The sequence below is a fragment of the Cryptomeria japonica genome, chromosome 10 (genome assembly GCF_030272615.1).
Source record: "Cryptomeria japonica chromosome 10, Sugi_1.0, whole genome shotgun sequence".
In the NCBI taxonomy this organism is placed as follows: domain Eukaryota; kingdom Viridiplantae; phylum Streptophyta; class Pinopsida; order Cupressales; family Cupressaceae; genus Cryptomeria; species Cryptomeria japonica.
This window is the reverse complement of record NC_081414.1, coordinates 675,566,352-675,586,596: the sequence shown is the minus strand read 5'-3', so window position 1 is coordinate 675,586,596 and position 20,245 is coordinate 675,566,352. Positions and strand designations below refer to the sequence as shown.

Sequence of the window (20,245 nt, the reverse complement as noted above, 5' to 3'; positions counted from 1 at the left end):
CAGCCCTAAGTTACTTTCTTTGCATCAATAGGTGGCAAGATATATGGACCATAAAGTTAGTGACAAATATAACAAGGCATTCAAAAGACTCTTTCCTGGTCCAAAAATAGAAAACAGGTTCTGTTGTGAGTTTTGAATGTTCATATACTTGGAAAGCTAAATGGAAGACTAAAACTTTTATTTTCTATACAATTTTGTTTTAGGTTTCAAAACATTTGGTTAGGGTTCTATAGTTTGAAGATGGAAAGAAAAAACCTATGGGTGTATGATATAGAACAACAAGCAAGACCTAAGAGCCTACAAAATATTCACTCCATAACTTCACATAAATAAGAATTTAAATATTAGGTAATCTTAGCTGCACGACCATTCTACAATCAATGAGCTCCTCTGAAGAAGATATCATCCCACCCACTGTATCATATCCCCATCAACAACGCTTAACTTATTAATATTCTTTTATAAACCAAACACCACTGCTGGGTGTTACTCGATTAAAGACTGGTGTTGGCAGTGAGTAATAAGGTGGGACAAATCAACTCAGACTCATTATTAACAAGGTTCTAATTAGCTACAGCTGTGTTGCAAGATCAAAACATCAGCTTTGGAGGTGCAATTAAGAATGACTATAAATCCTATTAATCCTCACTTTGATCCTTTATTTTATAGTTGGAGTTCACTTTATTGGTTGGAAATCCATTGCTAAGATTGGAAATATCATGTGAGGCCTCTGTAAGGCACGAGTCTCTCAATTGGTCTCATTCAAGAGAATTGATAATAACTAAATTAAACAAGTAGACATAAATCTGGAGATTATTGACTCTTGATATAAGTGTAGAATCTATCACAACCAATAAAATACATTACAATTATATTATTAGAACAATATAATAATACACATATTATCACATTCTAATATGATATAAATTAGCAATATCACCCTTACGATTATATATTATTATCATATGATATAGGGATGTATTAATAAGGACACTGCAATGTAAGGAATGATGTTTTTTAATTACAAATAGGATACACCACATACATGTACATAATTTTATGATTAGGAAATTTGTGTTATATATATTTTGATGAGTACTACCAAAGATGTTACAATCAACCACAAACTCATAAATTGAATGAACCTAAGAGATATGTTGGGAAAAGTATCTTCAATCATATGTGACACGAGCTTAATTTGGATACGTAGATATTCACTCTAGGAAACTTAATTATCCCTTACAATTGATTATTAATTACTCGGAAGTTAGTATTCTTGATCAATATGATTAGCTCAAGGAAATGATTAATGATTATCTTGCCTCACTAGATGTAGTTTTATTCCCTGTAAGATAGGTTCTTCAGCTTCTAAAAACCAAGGATGGATAGGTTATTCAGCCTTACAATGGGATTAAAGGAGGACTTAGTTGACAAGTAATTGTCTAATGTATCAACTAGGTCACCATAGTTATGTCATCAAAGTTACCATCTTGATTTTTGTAACTTTGTATTATCTTATTTCCGTGACATATGTTAATTGTCAACGTGAGAGAGTGGATGGGTGTCAATTATGGAGACTACAGAATAGTAGGTATGTGAGCCTACAACCTATGTACGGAATAGTACAGGATATAAATGCTTTGGCCAAAGCTCATCCAATATGAGTTTGATTGGATTGTTTGTGTTCTCTATCATATCATGTTATTAGATGGACATATGCATTTAACTAGACTTGCATGAACACTAGTATATGAATGCTTGGATACCTAGATATACATACTGCACCATATTCCTTTGTGCTCTTCGGCTTCAAACTACTAGATCCTTCGTGAAGGGTCAGGCTTCTACAGTTGGGAGAAGACCAAGAAATCATTTAGCTTCATGGTTGGGTGGAAAAGCACCCTACTAATGCTCTCTCTCACTCTCCAACAACTCAGATCATGCACTTCATTCCTCTCCAACCTTTTAGGTTTCGATCATTGTATTCTTGTATTTGAAATGTAATCAGTTCTACTATAAGATATTATATGTTGTAAATTTATGTGTAATCTGTGATAATGTATGAAATTTGATTTAAACTTTCCATAGTGAACATATTGATGAGTTGTAAATTTTATCTAGTTAACATGATATTTCATTTAAATTGTTTAGTTGCTTCTTATCATATATGAATATGTTGTTATTTAGTATAATCTATTACATTGATTAGATCTGAAGAGTGATCTATTAATGAATAAATTGTGTTTATTAAGTTGTTATCAAAGTAGGTCTTCACATATTGGTATTAGAGCTCTAGGTTCAACTCTAGGGTTTAGAGCCTTTTATGCTTACAATACGATGATGTTTTGACTTTGTTCAAGTCAACTAAACATATTCTTTCTCTTTGCTTTCATATATGGGAAAATCTAGATTAGGCAAACGAATCAAGAAAAAGAATAAATATATAAAACAGACCAAAACTAACGAGATTTGGCTCTCTAATAAAGAGACTCTCACAATAGCTATGGGTCGAGTTAAGTTGGAAAAAGGAAGACAAGCAATCACCAAAACGGAAATTAAACCCAAACAATTGAAACCATCAACATTTCATGACATGCATTTTGGGTGTCATTGCAATGTGTCAAGTATGACTAGGGAGATTACAAGAGTACCTGCATGTACATCTACCTCAAGTAGTATAAGGAAGACTCAGAGGATGAAGAACTTGAGGAAATTGAAACTAAGTAGAATCTATGAAATATATTCAAGAAATCAATTATAATAATAAGAATTTGTAAATCCATCAAAGTTATGAAATAAAACAATACTAAGTTCTATTTTCTTTCAACGTGTATGGTTAAGTTTTGATCTAATTGAAAATTTAAATGAATTAAATGTTTTCTTAACTAACTTACCACAAATGGATTATTCAACAAGATAATCATGGTTCATACAAAAACAACTAACCAATAAGGTCCAAACAATGTCAATGAAGTTATAAACAACATGATAAGTTGGATCAAATATTGACTCTTTTAACTGACACGAGGAATATAATGGACACCCTAGAACAAGAAGTCTGAGAAAACCATGTAGATCAAGGGGAAAATCAAGAAAATCTTGTAAACCAACAAGGTATCAAAGAATAAATTCCAAGAGAGTAGGAAGCAAGGCCTGATGGAAGGCGTGCCAAAATTCAAATTGAATTGACCAAAGATCTTAGGAAGGTTGCACCTCCTAAATTTGATGGCAAGACAATAGGGGATGGTGCAATGGCCTCCTAGATCATAGAGATGGAAAAATACTTTGAGCTAAGGCATCTCTCAAATGAGACTAAACCAATTTGGGCAGCGTATCAATTAACTGGAGAAGTAGCTACTTGGTTGGATAATGAAAAGTTAGAGAACCAATTATAACCAAATAACATCGCATAGGAACTCTTTTGACCTTGTTTCGGAAACATTGGCTACCTCAGCTATACTTTGATAGGAAAATGATGGGAGTTTCAAAATTTCAAACAAGGAGAAATGATCGCTACAAAATACTGGGAGAAGTTCACCCAATTGCTGATGTTTCGCAATACAATTGGATGAGCGCTTCAACATTAGAAAATTCATTTTGGGGTTGAAACCTCAAATCAGAACTAATGTGGACATTCATAGTCCTTTGACTATGGATGAAGTGTTTGAAAAAGTCATTAAGCAAAAACAAAAACTTCTAAACATAGCTAACAACAAGAAGGAAAATCGAGACAAGGTTAAGACTCCTAATCAAATTTCCTCAATCTCTTCAAAACAGAAATTTGAAAACGGAAACAAGTTTAATTACAAATCATTCAAAAAGAACAAGTTCTTCAAAGGAGGCCAACAAGGTAAACAGATGACAAATTCCAAAGGATGCAATGGAAATGGAACAGAAATTAACAAGGGTAAACCACCTAGGTGTTGTGACGTTTTCACACATCACCCCATCGCAAATTGGGACCCCCTCTTTTTGCTGAATAAACCAAGTCTTTTGCAGTCTATGTTGTCTCCCGACCCTAAGGAATGAGTTGTAAGGTCTTGTTGGTCTGGATTCTGACCTTTGGAGGTGATGAAATGACTAAGTATGGAATGGATTCTTAAAGAATATATAGCCTAGACGGGATACAGTCTTAATGTTGTCATTAAGTCGAGAATTAGGGTTTTGATGTATTGAGAAATGCATTGTGCCTATTGTTTTACTTTTATCCTTCGAACTTTGCATTTTTCTAACTATGAACTTATTTGATACTTGTACTTCACAATGTTTCCTTGTCTTTTTCAGGTACATTGCAAGTAGCAAGTCTTTATCCTAAGAGAAGGACATAATTGAGTGGATGATATCATCATCCAAGGAAGAGATTGCAATGATAGAACAAAGAATGCACGTGCAGAGGAATGGAATGATGGATATTTGGCTAAGTGTTAGAATAACCCTGAGAATTGATATGAAGAAATGAAAGAGAAACAACCAAATTTTGGCTGTCTGGAAGCTTGTGCTGTCTATTTTAGGGTTTTTACCCTTCAAACTTAGAAATGAGGTCAGTAACTTATGGTTTTGACAAATCTGAATAAAGCAATGAAATAAGAACCCTTCAAGGAAACTACCAGTGAAATTTGAGTAAATTCTAAGAACTTACTATTTTTAGTTTGTCTTTTTTATTTTCACTGCATCCCGTATTGGCCTAATTTTGCGTTTAAACAAACTTACTATTTTTCGCAATGTCTACTTTTAGTGTCATTGTGCCCTGATTTGCCCTAATTTGATGTTTGGAAGAACTTACTATTTTTAGTAAGTATATTTTTGGCAGGTCTATTTCTGACAGCTGCGAAGACACTGATGGCAAAACACTCCTGAAAATCCAAGTTTTGAATCTGGAAAAGTTGAAAAAGCAGGCAGTTGATCAGAAATTTGGCTAAGTCTAGAATTCTTTCCTGAAATGACAGAGGCATGAAAAAAAATTTCTTAAGGCACAAAATCCAAGCAATCATGGAAGAATTTTCCTTCATCTCAAAATCCTCCTCTACCCTTGAAATGCGCTCAAGGATAGTGCATGAGTGCCAAAACCATGTTAAGAAGGAATTTTTCTCTCCAAGGAAATTCCTCCACTACCCCAAAAATGTGCCCAAGGTTGGAGAGAGAGCATGGATTCCAGGTCAAGGAGGCTTTTCCTCCCAGGACGAAATTCCTCCACCACGGCAAAATTGTGCCCAAGTGTGAAGAATTCCAGGAAAGTGAAAAATTGACTAAGTAATGAGAATTCCTCTCCTCCGAACTCTAGACTGGACAAAATTCTGGAATGATGGAAAAAGTAATTGAATATCAAAAAATTATTCCTTCAAGACAAAGCATGCACGAGCATTCACAGAATAGGAAATGGCAAAACTTCACAAGGAAAGAATTTTTCCTTCTCCAAGGTTGATATGCGCTCAGGAATTCCTCAGAAATGGAAAAGATCATGAATTTTTTTCCAAATCAAAGATATCCTTCAGTTCCTCTCAAATGCACCCAAGCACTTTCAGGGCATAAACAAGATGAAATTTCAACAAGAAAATTCCTTCTTTCCCTTCCAAATGCGCCCATCTCCAAAATGGCAGGATATGAAGAAATTTGACTAAGCATGGAGAAATTCCTTCTCCAAGCTTCAAGTGCACCCAACTTCATGAAGTCATGTTATGAACGAAAATTGGCTAAGTATGAAAAATTTCCTCCTATCCTTCTAGGATGCACTCAAGTACTCAAGACATGAGAATTTGGCTAAGGCATTGAAAATTCCTTCCACCTGTCTCATATGCACCCAAGGTGGAGAAATGACATAAGGCATGGAATTTAATGCTTAAGGTGGCATTTGTCAAGTCAAAGGACAAAATGGGGGCATCAAAGATTCATCTCTAGAGCATCATTACAAGGAAGTTTGAAAAGCATAAAGAAATTCCAATTCCAGAGAATGTAAGCTGAAAGACCTCAAGATTCAAACAAGTACAGATGAGAAGAATTTACTACCTTGAATTTCCTCCGGAAGTCCAAGATCCCAATCAGGAAAGAGCAAGGAGGAAGAATTCCAGTTCCAAACGTTCAAGGAAGACATTCAAAGTTCCTGAGATCTAGTTTAAGTATGAAATGTTCATGAAATGCAATGATATTATTAAAAGAATTCATATGTACGTATAGCATCCATGAAGACGGTGTTTCTATTAAGAAACAATCGTAAACTAAAGAAAAATAGAAACTATCTAAATGTACAATAAATTACATACTTGACCATTAAATAAACATAAAAGATATTATTCTAATACCCTCCCTTAATGGTCAATATATCAACTACACTAAGTTGCCCCCTAAATTTTACAAACTTGTCTGGGCTCAGAGACTTGGTGAGGATATCTGTTGTCCGATCCGCCATCAAAACATACAGCCACTGAACTGATCTGTCTTCAACCAACTTCTGAATGAAGTGACAATGAAGTTAAACATGCTTGGTTCTCTCGTGGAAGACCGGATTCTTGGCCAGTTTAAGCACACCCTAATTGTCACAATAAAGGGTAGTAGGACCTGCTTGAGACATTTGCATGTCTAAAAGCATCCGTCAAAGACAAACCGCCTCACAAGTTGCCTTAACTGTTCCTCGGTACTCAGCTTCTGTCGAGGAAAGAGCCACCGCTTGCTGCTTCTTGCTAGACCATGTGACTGCACTAGATCCCAAACTGAAAACATACCCAGAGGTTGATTTTCTATCATCAACGGAACCTGCCCAATCTGAGTCTGTGTAACCAGAGAGTCTAGGATCGTGACTCCTGCTGTACAAAAATCCAAAATTAGAAGTGCCCTTCACATAACGCAGCACACGCTTTGCTGCTACCCAATGATCGGCCTTTGGAGCTGTAATGAAGCATGAAATGTAGCTCACTGCAAAACTGAGATCAGGTCTAGTAGCACTAAGATAGATGAGACTGCCCACCAGTTGCCTGGATGTTGATTCATTCACCACAGGTGAATCTGATTTGGCTGTCAACTTCAACCCTTTCTCCAAAGGTGTGGATGCAAGTTTGCAGTCTTGCATCCGAAACTTGTCCAACAAAATGTGAGCATACTTTGACTAAGATATGAAGATACTACCCTCAGTATGCCAAACTTCAACACCTAAACAATAGTGCAGAAGTCCCAAGTCTATCATGTCAAAAGATTGACACAAACTCTATTTGATCTGATCAATCAAAAGTGCCGAACTACCAGTGATAATGAGGTCATCAACATAGACAACAAGAATAAGAATATCATCACCAATGTTTTTGACATACAAATTCGAATCAGATGGACTCCTCTAAAAGCCATTATCTGTAAGGTACTTGTCAATTTTGATGTACCAAGCCTGAGGAGCCTATTTTAGGCCATATAGTGCTTTCACCAATCTGCACACTTGGTGTTCTTTTTCAGCAACCTTAAACCCTGGAGGCTACGTCATGTAGACCTCTTCCTGCAACTCACCGTTGAGAAATGCACTCTTAACATCCATCTAATGGACTTTCCAACCAAACTGAGCTGCTAAGGCAAGGACAAGCCGTATGGTGCTCATTTTGGCTATAGGAGCAAAAGTCTCCTCATAGTCAATGCCTTCCTTCTATGAGAAACCCCAAGCAACGAGATGAGCTTTGTACTTGTCAAGGGTTCTGTCAGCTTTGTACTTAACTTTATACACCCATTTGCAGCTAATGGGCTTCTTCCCTAATGAAAGATCAAAGAGGACCCAAGTGTTATTCTTCTGAAGACTCTGGTGTTCAACTTCCACAGCCTTTTCCCACTCAGGAATCCCTTTAGCCTTAGAATATGTTTGAGGCTCAAAAATACTATGAATGTTGGCCATGAGAGCAAAATTGACTGTATTTTGCTGCTTGCTCTTATTTCTGGAAGATCTACCCTCAATGAGCTCATCAAGACGAAGATCATTGATGGTCTTAGCCCACCATTTAGGCCGGAGAGTAGAAGAGCCAACATCAAATGCAGGAGGAATAACTCGAACTGGAGGTAGAACAAGATCTAGAACAAGTGGATGATTAGCATCATCCGGAGGTAATTCAGGTAGTGCATCATCAAATTCAAAATCTACATCATTCCTCCCATCAGGTGAACCAAATGGAAGACGGACACCTAAATCAGAAACCTTCAAAGGCTGATCCTCAAAATTCTGCTCAGACGAGGAAAGCTGAAAAGGTCCTCTTTCTTCATCAAAGACAACATCACGACTGAAGATAAGACAATCAGTGTCTACATCAATCAACTGGTAAGCCTTGTGGTTGTCACTATAGCCTATAAATAAAAATCGCAGGCTACGGAAATAATGACGCGAGTGCAGAACAAACACGCCACAAGTCGCGATTTGCAGGCCAAGAAAATTTTGCATGAGAAAGAACAAAAATTGCACCAAATAAAAACATGACCCTGCAAAGAGAAAATCGACAGGAGAAAATCGGCCCAGTAAAAAATTTGCCCAAAGGAATTCCTTTCGAAAAAGGAAAATTAGAATTAACCCAGAAGATTTTCCCGCTCTGATACCATGTTCATGAAATGTAATGATATTATTAAAAGAATTCATATGTACATATAGCATTCATGAAGACAATGTTTCTATTAAGAAACAATTGTAAACTAAAGAAAAATAGAAACTATCTAAATGTACAATAAATTACATACTTGACCATTAAATAAACATAAAAGATATTATTCTAATATGAAAGACTTCAAGAATGACGAAATCGTCAAGGAAAGATTTTCCAAGAAGGTGAATTCCCAAGCAAGTGCATGGAAGGAAGAAAATGATCAAGGAAAGATAATTTCAAAAAAGTTAATCAAAGTTAGAACCTTGATCACAAAATGATGCAAAATGGAATATTCCTTGTGATGAGTCACCGGATCCACATGGTGTCCAACATGCTAAGGTGGTGCCCCGTCATCTTCTCCAGCCAATCACGTGTTTCCAAACCATCATGACCAAATTCAATGCATTTGCCGCCAAGAAGAGGGAGTGGGCATGCTATTTTGGGCGAGAATCTATTTAATGCTTGATGGAGTGGCAATTCATTTAATGCATAGTGGCCGCCTTACTTGGAATGATGGATCATTTAATGCAAAGGGGGTGTGATGCCTTATTTACTACCAGACCCACTACTTGGCGCCACAAAGGGTTCATTTTTTGTCAAACCCTAATTAGGGTTTTGCATCTTGTAATCTCGACCCTTGATTTCAAATCAATCTTGACCGTTCATTTATGGGGGGATCTCTATAAAAGGCCCTGCCTTCTCAATTGTAATTCATTAGATAGTTAACTCATTAGAAGTAGAGAGCTCTTGCTCCTTAGAGTAGTAGAGTAGGAGAAGGAGAAGACATTGTTGTAAGACTTGGAGAAATAAATTTTGATTCCATTGAAGACATGGTGGATTCATGTTTATTTCAACTTGTTGCATGGTGTTCTTCCAATTTCTCAACTGTTAGATAAAGTGCTTTGATTGAATTTCCATGGCTCATACTTTTTGCATCTTATTGATTATAAGTTGCATTGTAAAGTTAGCCTAAGCCTTTTATATGGATACTTAACTTCAATCATTGAATGTGCATTGTTCGTTATGATGGTGTTCATTATGATATGAAAATTCTTTGCATAACCCTTGGAAGATTGCACCAGTTCTTGTGGAGTTGTAGTTGATCTTAGCGAAGCAGAATTTGGTTAATTTGGAATTCATCCATTAGAGAACTATCCATTGATATCATTGTCCTTAGGAGTAGATTTAGATCCTTCTAACCCTTTCCCCTTTTAATTTCAGTTCATTCCACTTCAGTTCATTCAAAGCAGAAGCATCACAGAATTACTACATCTGATGATGAAGTTCCAGTATAGCATTGAGAAGTGAAGAACGATTCAAACGTAAGTCCCCCTTGGATTACCAATAAAACATCAAGCCAAACGAGCTCATATCCAGCATAAAGCCGCAAGTTCGCAGTAGGAACCTTGGAGTCGCCTCTATGATCTTCGCAATCTTAGCCCGCGAGGGGTCTTTGCTCAAGAGAGGATAGAGTGACTGTTGGAAACTTTATTCTAAGTTGGTGTGGTCACAAAACACCCGTTAACACTAGGTAGAAAGAACCTAGAGATGGAAGCTATCATGTAGAGGTGATCATTATGCAAATCAATGTCTAAACAATCATCTAGAAGGAATGGAAAGGAACCAGCTCAGCATCCCATCCATGCTGCAATGGTCTGTGGAAGAGTAGATTTTCAAGAAGCACCTATCCAACTATTATGTAAGCTTTTTAGACATCCGGTTAATATCAAATAGACTAATGCAACTGAATGTTCTGTAGATCCTAGAACTATTTTGAAGTTCCCTAGGAGAGCAGGATATATGGCTAATTCTTGGACAGTTCAATATGGGAATTGGGCAAAGAAAAGAGTAGATCTTTTGTCTAGCATGTAGTGAGTTGGAACTTCCAAGCTTTATCATACAAGTCAATTTGTATGTTGTCCTGTTACAATATTATGATGTTATTGTGTAAATCAATTGGTTCGCACAACACAGGACTGTAATGAATTGTAATGACAAGTAATCCAACTGAGATTAGTGGTGTTTTGAAACCAATACATCTTGGGCAAATTTCTGCGATGTGAATGAAGAAGGCATGGAGGAAAGGATGTCCTCTGTGTACCATTCAGATTGATAGTGCCAGCATTCTGTTAGTACCATTCCCATTTCATTGTTGGTAGATCAAAAATATTAATAGCAATCCTTTGACTTTGATTTCCTTTTCCATTGATGTCTGAATCTAATTCATTAAAACACTGATTATGTTCCTGGCTGATTTTTTTTGTTGAATAAACTGTATGATATCCAAATGATAAGGCTACTGGCAGATAAAGCAAAATGGCATAAGGTTAGAGACCATGAGATGTATGTCCTGGTGTGGAGGCATACCTATGACACACAAAGTTACTATTTGTCTAGTTTGTAGACCATTCAACATACAGTGTGTGAAGGAAAGAAAGAGACTTTAGTGTGATTTATAAGATTTGCAGACAGAGAGTAGCATCTGAAAGGAGTGAGGATGTTTTTTAGGGTATGATCTAGCCAAAAACAACAAACAAGTCCTGTATAACAGCACTTTAGATCATTATGATATTTTAACTTGGTGCAAAGGCAAGGACCTATGTCACCTGTTTCATATCTGCCATTTTCTTTCTGAATTTAAATGATATACATGTTGTGTCCACTTAGGTCACAGGGTTAATTGAGTAGCTGTTTTATGTTTAAGATATTTCATATTTTTTTGGCTCCTTCAAAAAGTGGTTTTAAAAGACTAGTTATTAGTCTCATAACAGAAAATAATACATAGGAGAGTCGGTGATGAATGCTTAAACAATATTGCAATAATTGGTCATATACTTGAATCCCACCTCTCCCATTATTTTGTATAACATGTTCTTTTGCTAAGATATATGCAAAACAAATAGAGAAACAAGCAATTTTTGTGTACATGTTCTATTGTATTTGGAAATACAACAGCTTTATCATAAAAGATGCATTTTCAGTTGAAACCAACACCTTCAAACCTAAAAATCTCAATGTCATCTATCATATTTAACATTTTTTTAAGAAAAGCAGTAAAAGGAGCAGCAAACATCAGTCTTTTTCACCCAGAAATCCCCTTTCCTCTATCATTTGCCAACCTTTTAAAGGTGGAATCAGACTTCCGTACATCAGCAGAATGAAGAAAAAATAGTCATGATTCTGATCAAATCAGACATAACAGTGCTTCATGTTTTTCATAGTTTTTGTAGTTGTGAACTCCAAATAGGATTTGAATCGTGGTTCAATGAGTTTGACTCGAAAACTACACAGTTGAATCCTGATAGCAATATCACAACAGGATTTGAATCGGCAAGATCATGAAGGCTGAGTATTCAAAGTTGTGAACTGCACCAAAGGATTGGTGTAAATGTCAACAAAGTGAACAAGGGGTGTTTTTCAAAAGCAACAAAGTGAGATTTCAGAGTCTCAGAGGTCTTTAGAGGGCTTTCTAGACTTTGTCAAAATAGAGGAAAACTTCATCATCATCCAAAGCCACCTATCTAAAATTCTATTGTTTTAGTCCACACCAAAAATAGTTCACACTATTTACAGTCATCAACATTTTCAGAAAGGAGCATACTCTGAGATTTGTTATTTTTAGTTGGTGCGATTCATACTCCATACCATTTTTAGCTACCTTAATTTTTAGCAATCTCTAATTTTAGCTTAGAATCAGCTATTTTTAGATCATATATCTTTAGATATCTTGCCATCAAAGAGATGTGAATTCCAAGTGACAATGTTAAAAACTGTGGCCCACCAATCTATTTGGTAGCCACCTGAGTTTGGTTTTAGAATTAGACAATAGGGTTTTGTAGTAAAGAGATATAAATTCTAAGTGACGTAATAATGTGAACCTCCAATCTAATAGGTAGTTGTATGAGTTTAGTCTTAAGAATATAGGATTCAACCTATGTTACTGGTTCCTATAGGGAGATCCTAGGTTCAGGTCCAGTGCATGCCAAATCCAGAACCCGGTGCAGTGTGGGCAAGGATGCATACAAGGGGACACATTTCAGCATATGGATTCATCTAAGACAGACTTAAGTGAACCCAAAACAAACCCAGAGAAACTTTGAGGAACCCATGACAAACCTAGATCATTTTGTATTTTCTTAGATTTTTTTTTCTTTAAGATATTTGACTTTGACTTAAATGCATTGTAACCCTAAAAACCTCATTCCAAGGCATTTGAAAGGTAAAAGCAATGTAGTTTACCTCATTGTGTATGAGGAACACAAAAGTCATTCATTTTTGTTGAATTGTCATTCTTTCTTGCCATCAAACAAATGGAGTTGAAGATTGAATCAGTGAAAGTTTCAAAATGATTGGTGCAGTTAAAAAACACTTATAGTTTTATGCAACTTAAACACCCTAAAAAATACTATAAAGATCATAAATAGCAAGCACATATTGTTCATAGTAGGAAAGTTTTTGTTTTACATGGAGCTTTCTCTTTTGATTTGAAGAACAGTTCTATTGCACATATGTTCCATTTTGTGTCACACCAAATGATGCGAACTAAAACACTAACATCATCTCACATAGAACTTGCATTGTTCGAACTTTCAGAGATTTCCATGATGTCTCTAGTTTTTAAAATCTAGTGGAGCTCAAAGAGGAAGCTGGAGTGTACCCACCAAGAGAATGGAGGATCATTTCTATCTCATGTTAGCTTCTTCCTCAACAACTGGGTATAATGCTTGAGAGACAATTTTGATAGGAGTAGATGTTTTTCCTATTGTTAGCATGATTTCGGTTTTTCAATATGATAGTTGTAGTTCCAATTTCATGTGTTGTAACAATATTGGTTTTCCAATTTCAATTTGGTGTTATTGTGCAGTGTAGTCTTCAATGTTTGTAGTATGGTGTCCCCATTTCTTATTTACAATTTTTTGAGTGTTAATGTAAGCAAGGATTTGGCAAGTAGTAAAGCCATTCTATTTGATAGGTCTTCATGATCAGTCTACAAGTGGTGTCCTCTTAATCTTATTTGATATATTAATGTTGTGATAAAGGTAATCCACCAGGGACATTGGTCATCACAGTTGGGCAATGAAACATCTTACCCATATTATAATGTTGACAAAGGCATCTTGAATGATTTACTTCAATATGACCATGTCAAGGAAGCACTGAATATATAGATTGACTAGTGTTGTTCACTGTGGGTAAGAGCAAAGAATCAAGCATCAAGAGGATGAGTACAGGTTTCAACACAGGCTAATCAATATCAAGAGACAAAGGACCAACTTATAGAGTGGCAAAGTTGGGTGGTTGACCAAATTCACTGTTACTCCAGATCATCCCAATTAACCACTTCTGGATCAAAGGGGGTTGGTTAGCTTTTGTAGTTGGTGTGATCCAAAAGCATGTTTTGTATATGTTAGTGTTATTATGTCTAAAGTGTTAGTGGGTTAGTTATTATATCCGTCCATCATAATGTTAATAAGTTAGTGTTTATTATTGTTAATTTGGTTAGCTTCTCTTAGAACAGGTGGTTAGAAAAGTTAAAAGGTGAAGACCTTTTATAAAGGTTGGTGTATGATGTAATTTTTCCATTCTCATATAATACAATATTCTTACTATGAGTTCGTATATTTGTCCAATACGTGAGTCCTCCATTTCTGTGCAATGTGTTTGCTCCAGATTTCTGCAGTCTGGAGTCGAAGTTTAATTTTAGTACCGCCAAGTCTGAGTTTTTGAATTATGCCTTGAGATCTAAAATTAAATCAAGCTCGAAGTAAATATTCATGTGAGAGCCATATTTAGTTTAATATTTCCTAAAAGACTAAAGCCCTACTAACATTATTTTTGACTTCCATATAACTTTGTCTTGGGTTGCATGCAGTTGTACTCAACAACTTAATGTTTCGCATTCTCATTTTCTGCTTTAGGACAACTATACAGTATATCTCTACAATAAACATTAAAATTTGTCAACTGCATGATTCCAAATCAGTTTTAAATATATAAATTATTTTAGACAAGTTACTTTTGGCTCCAATATCCTTCGGAATAAACTGCAGTTGATTTCTACAAATAATAGAAAAACACATAAAAGTTGTCAATCTGATCCCTCCTTCCTCAACATTCACATAAGTTATCTCACAAATAAAGCAACAACATAATACTGGGTAAAATCTAATCTTGACAAATCTTAGAAATAAATGAGGCCAATAACATAAAGTTGCTTATAATAATAAATGTCATAATCTATACTTGAATTTAAACAAAAAATTACATGATACAATGCAAATGTATACCAGTAATCTCTTATAGTTCATCAAAAGATAATCATTACCTGAGGTCTCTTATCAGAGGGCCACAAAAGGGATTCCAAACGTAAAGCAGTATAAAGGCCTCCAAATCCACCACCTAGAATACATATTCGTTCCCTCTACAATACATATTAGTAATAAACATGAGAAATTATCCAAATAAGTATGACATAATGTCCTAAGAGAGAGTAACAAAAATTAACAAGAGCTAGTGCATAACTAACGAAAGAATCATAATTTTTCAAATGTTAATGGTTAAAACACTTAGAAATCCTAAATAGATTCATTAATTATCTCTACTGAATTCTAGGGGAAAACACCCAGAAAATCAATCTAAGCTATTTTAACGAATTTGCTAATAATAGGGATTGTACCCAACTTGAATGAGTCCTAGCTTGAATACAAGCCTAGTTCATGACTAGATATGCACAAAGTTTGTAGATTCTTAACCCAAAAAAAAGCCAAAAAAACATTTATGGTAATAGCAACCGAAACAAAACTTTTTAAATCCATCCCTGGGTAGTTTTGCTAAAGAAACTACCATTTTGCGCTTTACTCATCATTTCCTTAATAGCATCAAAACTGGGATCAAAAGAGGCTCCAAATGAGCTATCGGGTTGAGCAAATGGATCTACAAGTGATTTAAAGCAGTTAGTAAGCAATCTCACTGTTGTCTTCAGTTCTTCTTTGTCATGTTTGTCCTTCTCTGTTCTTTTCATCAATTTGGTGGCAGTCACTTGGAAATTATGTGCGTCCCCATCTCTACTTGGAGGTCCCAAGTCTAGCCTAGTCATATTAAAATCAACAACTATAGTACCCCTACTCGTTTGAACTTATTAGACTCATATTTTATTATTGTTTACTTTTAGTGGATACATTACCATGATGTGTTATTCAGACTTATATGACATTATTTCATGTTTTATCTGGATATGAGATGCATAATTTATTTGCAGTATTTCAGTACTTGTGTTTTATGACATTTTATGGATTACTGCTATGTACTGACACTTTACTTTATCTATGCAATGTGGAATTATATGTTGTGTGTCTGCAAGTGTATTGGATGCAAGGGGACGATTTTCCTTCACTCATTTCGGTGAGACAGGGAACGTCGTGATTCTACTTCATCGGTGTGTATGCCGTGTTTTCTATATTGTATATATGCATGTGTGGTTCGGTGATGCAGGATATTGCAGGTACAAGTACCGGGTAGGTACGGGGTATCGTCTCCACCTGGCTTCACAGGTCTGAACGTGCCTTATATTTTCCGATGGAAGTGGAGGAGGTAGTAGTTGACCCTATTTTACTCAGTTACACTCCTGTGAGTGTCGTTAGTTGGTCGTCTTGTCAGTTTGTTCGGCCTTCGTGTATTATCGTTTGACTTTTTTTGAGTCTTTGCTTGGGGTTTGTTCAGTTTGTGTGTTTTAGTGGATTTAATTAATTAATTAAATTTATGGAGTTATCTCATAGTTGGTATTTTTGAATTATGTATTTTATGCATTGAGATTATAAATTTAATTAATTAAAATAAATTATTAAATTAAGTTGCAAGCTGCATGATATTAGAATATATTTTATTTAAATTTTAGTGAAAAATAAATTAGATTAATTTCATTTATTGTTTCCTAGAATTTTAAATAAATAAAAGAATAAAAGAATTAATTAGAATTGAAGTATTGCTTTAATATCTTTATTTAGAAAATTAATTAATTTGCATGAGAAAAGAAAAGAAAGAAAAATGATTTTTACTTATTGCATGTTAACTTATCCTTTGTAGAAAATTAGAAAATAAAATAAAATTGCTTTTATGACTAAAATTAAATATTAGGGTTTTGGGAAAAATATATGCAACCTAGAATTTTAGTTTAAAAGGAGAATAGGTCTTTTATTTTGGGGGAATCACAGGAAACAGGTCAGCGGATTTAGGTGAAGAGAAATTTATTTGGAAACTTGTTGAAGGATTGGTTCTCTTCTACAAATTTCTTCCAGGAAAGCAATACCAGGTTGGGTGGCTTCGTTTGATTGTTTGTTTTAAAGAAAATATTTTATTTCTTTCTTCTTTCTGAATGATGTGTGTGTTAAGATGTTTGTCAAATCTAAAATCATGTCTGTTTATTTCTTGTTCTTGGCTAAAGTTCATTCCTGAAGTTAATTTTTGGTTTATGGAAAGAAGTTATTTCCTAAGTGTTTTTAGATTAAAATTTTGAAAAAATTGGGAAAAGTTAATGTGGCAAATTTTGCCAAGATTTTTATTGTGCATGGAAATTGCAAGATTTGGGAGGAATGGGATTTACTAGAGAAAATATTCCCTCTTGTTTGATTTTTGTTTCGATACTTGGCTATGGCAGTCCTTTTTAATATTGTGTATCTCTATAGAATTATTTAGTTATTTTAGAAATAAATTTAATCATTAATTAAATTTATTGTGTTATTAAAAATTAAGGGAAATTGTTTTATTATATTATTTTGGAGAAATTATGTATTAATTAATTTTCCTTTTAATAAATTTGATTGAAAATAAATTTTGGTTGAAAATAGAATTTACTGGTTTTTGGGTTATTGTATGTTTTAAAAAAATATATAAAAATAAATAAATAAATTAAAAACCTTCAGTAGTGCCTGCTACCGTGTGGTAGCAGTGCTACCGGGGGTAGCACTTGCTACCTACGGTAGCATGGTTATATTAGTTCACTGTTTCCTAGTTAAAATTTCGTGCAAACCGAAATTTGATATTTCGAATTTCCGTGTAGAATTATTAAATTTGATTTTTAAATTAAATTATTATATATGATATATATATATATATATATATATATAGGTTTATTTTATTATGGGCATTATGTTATTTAGTATTATTTTAATACTGTGAAAATTAATTCATGAGTTTACATATATATTTTGTAATATGATTATAAGTATATAATATATATACGATGTATATATATATATATATGTATTCAAATAATTATATATATATATATAATTTAGAGTTTGGTAATTTCCGGAAAAGCTTATAATTTTAGATTCTATATTTATGTTTGGAAATACATTATGAGATTAATTTTATGTGATTGATTTAACCTTATTGGACAAATGACAAAACTGATTTTTTTGTATTAATATAGTTGTATTTTCTTATTTTCTGGAAAATCTTTAATTGCAAGTTATTTATGCTTTTGGTTGTTTAAAGAAAAGATTGTCTGTATTAGGGTCTTGTGTAAATGGTGTTTGCAGTCAAGCTTAATTTCGTTGCAATTCTGGTTGAGTTGTTATTATGTCATATGTTATTATATCTCCTTGGTCAGGTGTTGTTGTGTAACCCTGTTGATGTGAGTCATTGTGCGTCTTGTTCCAAATGGTCGATCCTGGGTTAATGATTGTGTATCCTTCATCTGTGATTTGTCAGGATTAGATATGGCTGTCAGTTTCGCAATAGAGTTCTCGTAGAGAGACCTTTCCTGTTAGTGTCCTATGAGAAAGAGTGGCTTTCGAGCGGGGGCCGCGCCCGAAGTGGATGGCAGGATAACCCGTCGAAAGTCAGTTAAGAAGTGATAACCTAATAATTGATTAGGGGGTGGGTAGATTAAATATTAATTAAGATAATGTACCTCGTGCATAGGTGAGTACTAGTACAGGGCTCATAATGTTGCGAGAAGGCCTAGAATGGCAAACTTACCACCTTGTCTTCACGAAAGGATTGGTAGGGTACGCATGAGACTTAGATGGAGCCGGAGGTTCGAGAGAGGTTACCAGGATAACCCAGGATGGGGGCCGAGACCTATGGAGGCCTACCAGGGTAACCACCGTAAGCCATGCGATGACACTGTCTCCTTAGAGTCACTAGTGTTTGTGAATTGAGTCATATGGATGTTTACGGAGTCCTGTAGTTCTTTCATACTTGTCTTATTTTGCTTGCTTGAGGGTTTTCTACTATCTCCTAGCACGGTGGGGTGGTTCCATTTTGGGATCACATGGTCGGGTGGTAGTGCCACTTCCCATCAGATGTTCTAGATTGTATCTTCAGGTGAGTAAAGGCTTCGCTGGTGTTTCTTGGTTTGTGGTTCATGTACCAGCTCTTGTTCGTGATCATTGTTCAGTTGAGACTTTGTGGTCATTGAATCAGACTTTTATGTAACCTTGATATTGTAACTTTTGGATTCCGTGGTATTTTTGGAAGCCATGTAATTATGGATATTGTAATATTATGTCAGTGGAATGTATGTTAATTCAATTGCTTTGGTCTTATGTATAGATGGTTTATGGATAAATAAATGCATTGGAATACTTTGATTCTTTCATTATGGAATTTAGATGTATGTGTAGTTTTAAACTTAAACATTTAATTTATCTAATTAAATGGACAATTGGATTAATCATGGTGTTAATATAATCTACGAATTAATCTTCATTGGTAACCCTTAGGAAATCATGTGTTAGACTTCCGTTGTGTTATTAAACGTGCAATGGTTATAATTAATGCACTTAATCTTTTAAAAAAATATACATTTCACCCTTTAGTTGCCTAGTTGTGTTGTTTTTCCTTTAGGGTGCCTAGCGGGGCATTACAACAACAATGACTTGGCTAGGCTCCTTTTGTACTAAGGGATGTGCAATCTCTATAAACAAGTGCTCAAAATTTTCATCTTCCATCAATCTGGAAGAAGTTTTCAACTTTTTGGCCTTGGGAGATCCCTGCAACAATTGTCTTACAATATCATCAGTTGGTAATTTCACAAGTTCAACTTTCCTCTTTTTCGACAATGTATTCTTAAACCATAATGGAGAAGAGGGAGAACCAAGAACAATTTTCAAAGAATCAGGAGAAAGCTGTAGGGCTCTCTTAAGCGGGGGAGTTTTTGTGACATTTTGTAGATTGAAAGGGAAAGAAGGAGCCCTATCCTTTTGAGGGGTTCTTTTGGATTCTTGTGGGGGCTTGGAAAAATCTATCTCCACTATTTCAACTTATTTCTCTTGCTCCTCTGTCTCTTCTTCCTCTTTTTTTGCATCACTTTCTTTCTCCTTTCCTTTGCCTGCATCCTCCTTTGCTTGTTCACTTGCTCCAATATCTTTAGGCAGACCGTCCCCACATTTCTTTGGAATTTTTTTCTTTTCAAGTGGCTCATCTCCACCTCCACTTCCACCTAGAGCAACAGTTTGTTTAATTGGGGTAGCACTATCGAGGAAGAAGTTCCTGCAAAGATAGGATAAGTTTAACCACCTGCATTTTGTCCTCCTTTGGTGTAGATCTTTGATGTCTCTACCTTCTTCTTGGCCAGCCATATTTAGGTCCTCCTTAGGACTACAACAGTCCTTGTTTGAAGATCCTTGGGCTCTTGTAGCCTACAA

The 20,245-nt window shown here is 35.1% G+C and overlaps 1 protein-coding gene across 3 annotated transcripts in view; it reads right to left on the bottom strand.

Annotated features, from left to right (window-relative positions):
• Positions 1 to 20,245, bottom strand: part of LOC131076973 (alternative NAD(P)H-ubiquinone oxidoreductase C1, chloroplastic/mitochondrial) — a 110,379-nt gene that overhangs the window by 65,275 nt on the left and 24,859 nt on the right. For 2 of the 3 annotated variants that reach the window (XM_058014336.2, XM_058014331.2), the window contains exon 3: positions 14,920 to 15,015. In XM_058014336.2, the coding sequence (XP_057870319.2) occupies positions 14,920 to 15,015 (96 nt within the window). Of the gene's footprint in view, positions 1 to 14,919; positions 15,016 to 15,564; positions 15,703 to 20,245 lie in introns of those variants that run through there. The other variant, XM_058014345.2, reaches the window with a different exon arrangement.